The sequence below is a fragment of the Cinclus cinclus genome, chromosome 24 (genome assembly GCF_963662255.1).
Source record: "Cinclus cinclus chromosome 24, bCinCin1.1, whole genome shotgun sequence".
NCBI classification, from domain to species: domain Eukaryota; kingdom Metazoa; phylum Chordata; class Aves; order Passeriformes; family Cinclidae; genus Cinclus; species Cinclus cinclus.
The window spans coordinates 5,074,558-5,085,152 of record NC_085069.1 but is presented as its reverse complement, the minus strand read 5'-3'; the positions used below and the strand labels follow the sequence as shown (position 1 = coordinate 5,085,152).

The following is a 10,595-nucleotide window of genomic DNA, read 5'->3' as shown; positions in this document are numbered from 1 at the left end:
TCTCCCCAGTTCCTGCCTGCACTTCTGGCGGTAGGGTGGGGCCCCAGAGCAGTTCCAACAGCAGCAGTAGGAGCCATCACTTTCTTGCCTACATTGCTGTGCTACTCCATCCATCCCCAGTGCCACTGCCTCAGTTTCCTACCCTGGCAGCAGGATCAGGTCTGAGCATGGTCCAAGATTTGGCTCAGCCCTTCGTGGGGACCTCATAGAGGAGCTGCCCCAATCTCATGGCAGTTCTCCCCTTCCCCAAAATGCCTGACTCCCTTCTCCCAGCGCTGCAGCTGGGAAGTGGGTTAAGGCACTGGCTTGTGGAGGGATTTTTCCCGGGGTGTAATTTTACCCTCCTACACACGGTCTGTTTTGAGCAGTGCCTGGAGGCTTCGCGCCCCCAGCTCACTGCTGGGGCGGGGGAATGCGCTGGCTGCCAACGGAGGGAAGCACCCACTCCAGATCCCAGCTCGTTAGGAGAAATAACAGCAAATTAATTAAGCCAATAATTTGCTCTGCGCCTGCAGTGCCCTCATCCCTGCTGACATGGGGAGAGGGGATGGGACAGGCCAGATCTGGGGCACTTTTCCTGGAGGCAGCATTGCCTTCAGCATGGCACAGTGTTCTGGGTCCCTCCTGCTTGTGTGGCCCAGTGCATCCCCATTACCACCAGCGGGTGGGGTCTCGAGGGGTTCTCTCTGTGCCTCAGTTTCCCTGCCTGCTGTCAGGAGAAGCCCCTCTCTTCGTGGCTGAACTTGGCCAGCAGCACCACTTACACCCAGTTCCGAGAACCCTTGTCCAGATGCCGTGGGCAAAGAGGATGGAGGAGCTCAGCAGAGTGGAATTTTTTGGGGGTGTTGGATGGGGTGTGGGGAATCGGAATGCTCGAGGCTGGAGGAACAGAGGAGGGATGGGGTGGGCCATGCTGTCCTGTGCCATCCCGACAGGACCTCTTGCAGCTGGGGATGTGGGGACATGTTTTGCCGCTCTCTGGCAGCCGCATGGATGGAGTTGCCAGGCAACTGCTGGGTGGAGGCGAAGCGGGAACAAAGCGGGAGCTGCCGGGACCCTCGTTCCTCCATCTCTACCCAAACCCCCTGAGCAGTGGGGCCTAGCAAAGGCCCCGGGGTCACTTGCTGTGTCCCCCCGGCCGCTGCCACCATCCCACCCCGGAGCTGCTGCTGCAGGGCCGTGTTTTTGCAGGGGGATGGACCCGGGAGAAGGGGACTGGCACACGCTGGCCTGTGCAGAGGGTGCAAGGTGGGGCTGGGGGCAGTGGGCATGGCCAGGATGCGTGCTCAGCACCCCGCGGGAGCGGGGCAGGAGGATCAGCCCCAGGCAAGCGCCACATCTTGCCATGCCCTGCCCTAGAACCTGCCCCAGAACCTGCCCTGGCACCTGCCCCCAGCACGCCGGGGCTTGTTCCAGCCTGGTAGGCAGCAGAAGTGGGGGGGTCTGGCAGCCACCCCGACTTGCCCACCCTGCCCGCGGGGGCACCCAGCCCCAGGGGTGCCAGGGTGGGGGGTCTCGCACCCACACCCAGCCCTTTCCCACGCTGCGGCAGGTGCAGAGATCTGGGCTGGGGGTCTGGGGATGGGTGACCCCACAGCTGGGCATGTGCCCCCGTGCAGGGGACACTTATGAGGGGCAGCACTGGGGGAGAGGCGGTGCCATGTGCCCCTGGGCTGGCACGGGGAAATCGTGGGGGGGGGGGGGGAGACCGGGCACGGGGGTGTGCCGGGGGTGTGCCGGGGTTGTGAAGCAGCACGTGGCAAGGGGCTGTGGGGCTGTGCCCCCTGGTAGCGGTGTGTGACAGCGAGGGGTGACATGCTCTGGGCTGTGTCCCTCCAGGCTGTACGATGTGCGTGTGGGGGGGCGCGCGGTGGTACCCCGGGGATGCGACAGGGGAATGCGGGGAGATGGATGCGGGGGTGTGTGATGCATCACCTGTGCGGGGAAACGGGAGGTGACCGTGTCCTGGTGCCAGCTGGTGTCACCGCAGCCCCGGGGCGGGTTCGGTACCGAGTGCGGTGGTGAGGCAGGGGGCGGGCAGGTGCCATTGGCGGGCCCGGAGGCGGCAGCGGTGCGGGGAAAGGGGCGGGCAGGTGCCGGGGTCGGCGGCGGCGGGGCCGTAACGGGGCGGGGCGGTGCTGGCGGCGGCGCCGGTGTGGGGCGGGTGCAACGCGCAGCCGGTGCGGGGAGGGAGGGGAGCGGCGCCGCGGCCCGAGCCTGAGCGGAGCCCAACGGAGCCGCCACCGCCGCCGATGGGCCCCTGAGCCGCCGCCGCCGCCGTGCCCGGGCGGCCATGAAGCCGCTGGAGAAGTTGCTGAAGAAGCCGGGCTCGCACCTGCCCGTCCGCCCCGCCACCTCCCCGGGGCAGGTACCGGGGCCGGGGTCGGTGCCGGCGCCGCGGCGGCAGAGCCTGTCGCGCCCGCCCGCCTCCCCAGAGGAGCCGGCGGGGCCCGCGGGGCCGGTACCGGGGGACGAGGGTCGCTGGCTTGAGCTACGGCCGCCCGAGGCTCCGCTCCACTCCCCTGAGGACCCGTCACCGGGCTGCGACCGCGATCGAGACCGAGACCGGGAGCGGGAGCCGCCGAGCCCGGAGCCGCCGCCCGCCGCCCGGTGCTGCTGCGGCTGCGGCTGCGCTCCCGCCGCGCCCGCGCCCCCCGAGCGGCTCCTGGCCGCGCTCCTCGACCGGCTGCCGGCGGCTGCCCACGGGAGGGGATGCGGGGCAGGTACGGGGCTGCGGGACCGCCGGGACGGGCTGCGGGGGTGATCGGTGGGGAGCGCGTGGATCGCGGGCGATGCGGCGGAGCGGAGAGAGACCGGGGGAGGCCGCTGCTTGCGGGGGGGTGGGGGGGGGGGGTCCGCTGGTGGATGCTGGGGTGGGAGACAGCGGGGTGGAGGACCCCTGTGCCCTGTACAGGGCACAGCGGTGCCGGGTTGGGGTGACAAGGTCAAGGCTGGGTCCCCGCCGGAGCAAGGCGTCCGTGGCAGCGGGGTGGGCAGCGGTCTGCGGGATGGGCAGGGGGTTCCGCGGGCAAGACAGCACGGAAGAGGTGCTGGCAAGGGAATATGGGCTCAGTGGCAGCGCCAGCTCGGCGGGGGCCGGGGGTGGCCGGGCACCGGCAGTCACTGCAGCATCCACCTCCCGGTTGGATGGTTCTTAACATCCTCCTGGTGCTAAAATTAGCCCCGACGGGAGCTGCAGTGGAAGGGAGGGAGGGGGCCGGTTGGACGCCCCTTTCCTCTGGCACAGGCCTCCCGGTGCTGTCCCACCGTGGCTCCCTGTGCCCAGGTGTTGGGGTGGTTTTGGTGCCAGAGCTGGGTGGGAGCCAGGCTGGGTGCAGGTGGGTGGGAGCCTTCCAACACCACGGAGGTGCCCTGTCCTGGCCAATCCCACTCGGCTGCTGGGACCAGAGGCTGTCGGGGACTCCAGACCACTGCCAGCCCTCTGCTCAGCTGATGCCAGGGCCGGGATTGGGTGCAACCATCAACAAGAGGAGCCCTCGGGTAGGGGCGAGCTGGAACTGGCAGCACCAGGTCCTGCCTGCACAAACAAGCTGCCAGGCCTGGTAGTTCCAGGGTTGGCAGGGAGCAGGGGGGCAGGAACCAGCGTGGGGATCCCAACACAGGGAAAAGTCCCTGCTAATCTGGGGTACACCGTGAGTGCTGCAGCAGGATGGGGAAACTGAGGCAGGGCTGGAGGGGGGTGTAGCCTGGAAAGATGGGGGGAGTGTTTCAACTTCTGCCCCACAGGCAGAACCTGGGAGGGGGCTGCACTCAGGGCACAGGGCTGGGACAGCCTGGGGCTGTGTACCTACACCCCCTGTGCTGCTGGTGCCTCTGCCTGTCCCTGTGCCCCAGACTGCTGTGTCCTGCTTTTGACAGCAGCTGATGCCCCATGAGTGCTGTGCCCAGCACGGGAGTGCCAAGGGACCCTCTGCCCTGGCTTGGCACTGATCCGTGACCGGGTTAACGGTCTGGGGGGTGGCTGGCTGGATGCTCTGCATTGCCCTTCCTGGGGTCAGGTCCTAGGGCCTTGGAAGGGCTCTGAGGTCCTGCACACGTGGGCACAGCCCTCGGGCATCCCCGGCCGGGGACCCGCTCGGGGCCGAGTTTTGTGCTGGTGCCAGGCAAGGGAGCGGTGCCTCGTCCAAAGGTTGTGGCGGTGACTGATGCTGTCTGTGACGGGCACAGACGCCGGTACCGGGCCCTCGGCTCACCTGGCCTTGCCAAAACAACTTCACAGGGTGGTGCTACCCATGCTGCCCCAGAGAACCTGGCTGTGGCACCCCCCGTGTACGCCCCAAGCTGCCTGCCTCAGTTTCCCTTTGCCGTGTCCTGCTGTGCCCGCGGCCGGGCTCTCACGGGGCTCCCGGGTGTGCCGGGGCGTCGCGGCCCCGGTCCCGCCCTGGCGGCGCCTCTGCCCCCACACCGGCTCGGCCGGGCCCGGCTGCCCCGGGGCTGGGAGCGGGCCCTGAGTCAGCGCCGGCGCGGGGGGGTTCGCGTGGGGTTCGGCCTCTCCCGGTGTCACCCTGTGAATTACCGTCTCTCCCCTCACCCATCCATCCCTTCGGGCATGGGGGCCCGGGGGTGTCAGGGGGCTCTGTGTGCCCACACCTGTGCCCCTGTCCCCCCCAGAGTCACTGCTGGATGACATCGTGCTCACCCACTCGCTGTTCCTGCCCACCGAGAGCTTCCTGCAGCAGCTCCACCAGCAATATCCTGGGGGACCCCGGGGGGCCATGAGGGTGGGCACGAGGGTGGGTGAGGAGGGGTCTGAGTTTGGGCATGAGGAGGGCACTGGGGTTCAGTAAAGGTGGGTACAAGGGTGCTGTGAAGGAGCAGAAGAGTGGGTGCGATGGGGAGGTGCCCAAGGTTGAGCACAGGGAGGCAATGAGGGGGGCACGAGGCCGAGGCTGGGTATGAGGGTGTTGGGATACAGTGAGAGTGGGCATAAGAGGGCCATGAAGGGGACATGGTGGTGGCACAAGAGTTGTCATGAGGGTGCAACCAGGAGGGCACCAGCATGGGCACCAGGGTGCTGTGAAGCTGGCACAAAGGTGGGCATGGGGCTGCAAGGAGAAGTGGGACATAGGGAGTGCAGCAGGGTACTATGGGGAGGTTCACAGGAGCGGCAAGAAAGGGACTGGGTTGCCACGAGGGTGGGCTACGGGTTTGGGTGCAAGGTGGGCAGTGTGGCGGTACCAGGGAGGGCACAACGACCCTCAGTGAGGTCCCTTGGTGCAGCGGATGCTGGGGGGTGGCCGAGGGTCCCTCCTTTGCGTGGCACCTCCTTGACAGTGCCACCTTTGTGCTGGCGGCGGGCAGTCCCCCGGCGCGCTGGGAGGAGGGGTCTGGGCTGCGGCGCAAGCGGGCAGTGCTGGCCGTGCTGCTGCACTTCCTCGAGACCTACAAGGGGCTGCTGCAGGAGGAGGAGAGCGCCGGGAAGGTCATCAAGGTGGGTGTCCCTTTCCCGTGTCCCCCCCTCAGTGTCCTGCAGTCCCCTGACCCATCTTGCCCCACAGGAGCTTTACCTGCTCATTATGAAGGACACGTCTCTCTACCACGAGCTGGAGGATGAGATTATCAAGCTACACCAGCTTGTGGAGACTGTGGAGCTCAAGTGAGAGGAGGATCAGGGGGTTCGAGGGGTGCCTGGTGGTCAGGGGTCCCCAGGCGACCTGGGATCACCGTGGGCCAGGGGTTCCTGGGGAGGGTAGGGAATCCTATGGAGTCTGGGGTCTCAGTGGGACAAGGGATCCCCAAGGAGGACAGGGGGTCCTGAGATTCCCTCTGGGTCCCTGGTGAAGGCAGAGGGTCCTAGGTGTCCCTGTGGGTCAGGGAGTCCTCAAGAAGGACAAAGAGTTGTGGGGGTGCCCAGGGGCTGAAGGGGTCAGTAGCAGCCCGCTCTGGTGTCCTCCTGGTTGCACCTTCACATCCAACTTTGTGCCCCACTCGTGCCCTTGCCATGTGCAGCCTCGGACCCTTCCCCACTGCAACCTCGTGCCCAACCTCCTCCTGTGCCCACCCTCAGTGAGCGCCGGTGCCCTCCTTGTGCCCAACCTGCCATGAGTGAGGCCCTGGGTGAAGGCTGCCAGGGCACCCCGGGGGCCTCGGGGTGCAGCCCGGGGGGTCTGGGGCCCTGCCTGAGCCTTGTCCTGCGTCCCCACAGGGTGGCCGACGAGACCCCCCCCCCGAACAAGCAGGTGAAGCCGCTGTTCCGGCATTTCCGACGTATCGACTCCTGCCTGCAGACCCGGGTGGCATTTCGGGGTTCCGATGAGAGTGAGTGACTGTGGGGAGAGCTGAGGGGGACTGGGGTCCCCTCCATGACACATGAGCCGCTGTACGGGGCCGTGCCCTCTCTGGGTCTCCCCAGGGCCCGCTCCGTGCCTCAGTTTCCCCGGTGGGCAGTGCCTGGGGCGGTGTGGGGGTGCCCGGCGCTGACCCCCCGCCCTCTCCCCAGTTTTCTGCCGAGTGTACATGCCCGACCACTCGTACGTCACCATCCGCAGCCGCCTCTCGGCCTCGGTGCAGGACATCCTGACCTCGGTCACCGAGAAGCTCCAGTACTCGGAGGAGCAGAGCGCCCGCGGGGACGCCCTCATCCTCGTCACCATGGCCTCGTCCGGAGGTGCCCGGGGGGCCGGGGGGGAACCGCGGGCAGGGCTGGGGGTCCGGCCGGTGCTGACCCCACCCTGTGCCCCTCGGCAGAGAAAGCAGTGCTGCAGCCCAGCGAGGAGTGCGTGTTCACCACCCTGGGCATCAACAGCCACCTCTTCGCCTGCACCAAGGACACTTTTGACTCCCTGGTGAGCCCCGTGGTGGGGACACCCCGGCAGGGACCCCTCCATCACCTGCGTGGCCCTGGCACCGCGATCACTCCTTGCACAGAACTGGGGGCCACCCTCCCACCCCGGGACCCAGCACTCCCTGAGTGACCTGCCTGGTGTCCCCTCGCAGGTGCCACTGCCCGAGGAGATCCAGGTGGTCCCGGGAGACACCGAGATCCACCGTGCGGAGCCCGAGGATGTCGCCAACCACCTCACAGCCTTCCACTGGGAGCTCTTCCGCTGCATCCACGAGGTTTGGGGGATCGGGGGGGCTCGCGGGAGTCACCGCGCTGTGGAGGGGGAGCGGCTCTGGTGGAATGTGTGTATCCCCCCAGCTGGAATTCGTGGATTACGTGTTCCACGGGGAGCGGGGCCGGCGGGAGACGGCGAACCTGGAGCTGCTGCTGCAGCGCTGCAGTGAAGTGCAGCACTGGGTGGGCACGGAGCTGCTGCTCTGCGAGGGGCTGGGCAAGCGCGCCCACCTGCTCAAGAAGCTCATCAAGATTGCTGCCATGTGAGTGGGGGGCCACGGGGGGGCTGCAGGGGGGGGTCCCTGCGGTGCCCAGCCCGCCCCTCACCCTGTCCCCCACCAGCTGTAAACAGAACCAGGACATGCTCTCCTTCTACGCCATCGTCATCGGCCTCAACAACGCCGCCATCAGCCGCCTGCGCCTCACCTGGGAGGTGAGGGCTGGAGTGCCCCGGACCCCCGCAGTGCTCCCAGATCTTCCTGTGCCTTTCTGAACATTTCCAAATGCTCCCTGACCCTTTCCTGGGTGATCCCAGACCACTCCTGAGTGCCACCTGTATCTTCTGGGAGCTCTGGCCCCACTCTCCAATGCTCCCAGGACTCTTTGGGTGCTCCCAGATCACCCCTGCATGCTCCCTGACACTACCTGACCTCACCTCCCTTGGGGTGCTCGTGCCCACACCTGGCTGGTCCTAGAGCCCTCCTGGCTTCTTTCAGACTCCCTCTTGCGTATTCCTGGAGCTCCCTTCCCCCACAGTACTCCCAGAACTTCTCTGGGTGCTCCTGGACTGCCCCTGGATGCTCCCACCCCACCCTCCAGTGTTCCCAGGGCTATTTGGATGTTCCCTGACCACCCCTGGGTACTTCTTGACACTGCCCAGATGCTCCCAGAACCCTTGGGATGCTCATGCCCACACCTGGCAGCTTCAGACCTCTCCTAGGTTCTTCCAGACCCCACTTTGAGTGCACTTGGGACCCTCTAGGATCTCACATCCCCACCTCAGTGCTTCCAGGACTCGTCTGGGTGCTCCCAGACCACCTCTGGATGCTTTCCAGACCCTCCTGGGCCCTCAGATGCTCCCTGACCATTTCCTGGACTCTCTCAGAACCTCCTGGAAGCTCCTGCCCTCTCCTTCAGTGTTCTCTGGCCCTGCTGGATGCTACCTACCCTCTCCCCTTTTTTGCCTTCCAGAAGCTCCCAGGGAAATTCAAGAATCTGTTTCGGAAGTTTGAGAACCTGACGGTGGGTGAGAGGTGTGGGGGGCTGCTGTGGGTGTTGGGGGGATCCCCAGGCCTCCCCTGGGAGTGTTTGGGATACTGGTGAGCAGGGGGCATTCCCAAAATTTCCCAGGATGTGCAGGGGTGTCCTTGCCCCTCTCCCCCAGGCCACCAGCACCATACCCATGGCCACCAGCATGGGGAGGAGGGGATCCAGGGCACCCCTGGGGAGCACCCCCCACCAAAGCTTGACCCCCCCCCCCCCATTCCCCTCCAGGACCCCTGCAGGAACCACAAGACCTACCGGGAGGTGCTGGCCAAGATGAAGCCCCCCCTCATCCCCTTCGTGCCACTCATCCTCAAAGGTGAGGGGGGATCTCAGGGGCTTCCCCTTGGTGGGTTGAGGTCCCTCTGACACCCCATGGACCCCATGGGACCCCCATCACCCCCTCTCTCCCCCAGATCTGACCTTCCTGCATGAAGGCAGCAAGACCCTCCTGGATGGGCTGGTCAACATGGAGAAACTGGTGGGTTCCAAGGGGGAATGGGGCAGGGGGACCCCCCAGGATGAGGCCAGGGGAGAGGGGACTCCCCTGAGGGGCTGGAGGACTCCCCTCCCCTGAGGGTTTGGGGCTTCCCTGTCTGGGGGGAGTGGGGGGGTTCAGGGTCTCCTGTGTGCAGAACAGGATCCGGGGGGGGATCCTGAGGGTGGGGGGTGTGCAGGAGGCTTCTGGAGGTGTCACTGGTCCCCGGGGGGAGTGGGCTGGGTCTCAGGGGGCTGGGGCTGACTCTGGGGTCTCTCTGTGCCCCAGCACTGCATTGCCGAGAAAGTGAGAACTGTGCGGAAGTACCGGAGCCGCCCCCTCTGTGAGTGGGGGGGACAGGGAGGGGGCACTGCTGGGGCTAGGAGGGCACTTCTGGGGAAGCCCACACGGCCCTGAACCTGTGGTGCTGGCCCTGAGGAATGGGGATGTGGCCAGAACATCCTCACACCTCTTTGTCCATGTCCCTGCATCCCTAAATCCCTGCGTCCTCACCCCTCATCCATCCCTTCATCTCTCATCCCTGCATCCCCATTCCTGCATACCTGAATCCTTATCCCTTCATCCTCATCCCCACATCCCCATTCCCACATTTCCACTTCATTCCTGTCCCTGCATCCCCATCCCTGTCCCCTGCATCTCTTCCATCCTTCAATCCCCACTTTCATATTGCCATCCCCATTTCTTTCCTGCATCCCCTCCATTCCCACATCCCCTGTATTCCCACTGCTGCCTTGCCATCCCTGCGTACTTCCATCCCTCTGTCCCTCCATCATCATTCCCGTATCCCCATTCCCATACTGCCATCTTCTATCCTTCCATCTGCATCCCCCTATCCCTCCATCCCTTCCTCCCCTCCATCCCCATCCTCTCGGTTCCCACACTGCATTTTCCCATCCCCATCCCTCCGTACCTGTTCCCCCACTCCGTTCCCAGGCCTGGAGCTGGAGGCGTCCCCAGCCCAGCTGCAGACCAAGGCGTACGTGCGGCAGCTGCGCGTCATCGACAACCAGAACCTGCTTTTCGAGCTCTCCTACAAGCTGGAGCCTGGCAGCCAGTGATGGGGGGCTCACCCCGGGATCCCCAAACCCCGGGACCCCCCCGGGGGGCCCGGAGCCCCCCAGCACTGACGCACTTTGCCCAGCCCCAGCCCTTGGGTGCTGCCCCCACCCTTGGGGGGGGGTGGGGTGGGTTTGGGGACCCCCCTGGCACATCCCCCTCCTCCCCCTCCTGCCCTGGCTGAGGCACAGGGGTCCCTGGGGGGGCCATGTGGCCCTGCCCCCTGTCCCCTCTATTTTTGTATGTGTGGCCCGCCCCCCCCAGACGTGTATATTTTGTACTGCCGCTGTCTGGAATTGTACATTTATTTTTTAAGAAAAAGGAGGAAAAATGGAAAAAAAAAATCAAGCTGGGGTGGGGTGGGGAGCCCCAATAAAAGTCTGTCCCGGCACCTGTGTCTAATATCATGCTAAGGACTGATGTCATTGTGGGAGTGACGTCACAGGCCTGAAGAGGTAATGTTCTCGTAACTGACGGGGTGGAGCCGACCTTCCCAAGATGGCGACAAGGCAGAGCCAATCTTTGACCTTCCAAATATGACGACACCAATGTTTTACGTCAACTCTCCCAACATGGAGACGGCTGACCTTCTCAATATGGCGGAAGGGGTGGGGGGGGAGAGAGGGAGGACAGGCAGGGTAGCCGCCGTCTGTCGCAGAACCAAGGGCCTTTAGCAGCGTTTCGGCTCGGCACAGAGTG

At 65.5% G+C, this 10,595-nt stretch overlaps 1 protein-coding gene across 1 annotated transcript; it reads left to right on the top strand.

Moving 5' to 3' along the window:
• The first annotated feature begins 2,293 nt into the window (after window positions 1-2,293).
• RAPGEFL1 (Rap guanine nucleotide exchange factor like 1) lies at window positions 2,294-10,044 on the top strand. Its single transcript, XM_062507922.1, has 15 exons — window positions 2,294-2,723; window positions 4,633-4,711; window positions 5,302-5,452; window positions 5,520-5,617; window positions 6,167-6,279; window positions 6,461-6,628; window positions 6,709-6,806; window positions 6,958-7,080; window positions 7,163-7,341; window positions 7,421-7,511; window positions 8,270-8,320; window positions 8,573-8,660; window positions 8,758-8,822; window positions 9,108-9,162; window positions 9,774-10,044. The coding sequence occupies exons 1-15, from the start codon at window positions 2,294-2,296 to the stop codon at window positions 9,896-9,898; spliced, it is 1,914 nt and encodes a 637-aa protein (XP_062363906.1). The 3' UTR covers window positions 9,899-10,044.
• The last annotated feature ends 551 nt before the right edge of the window (window positions 10,045-10,595 follow it).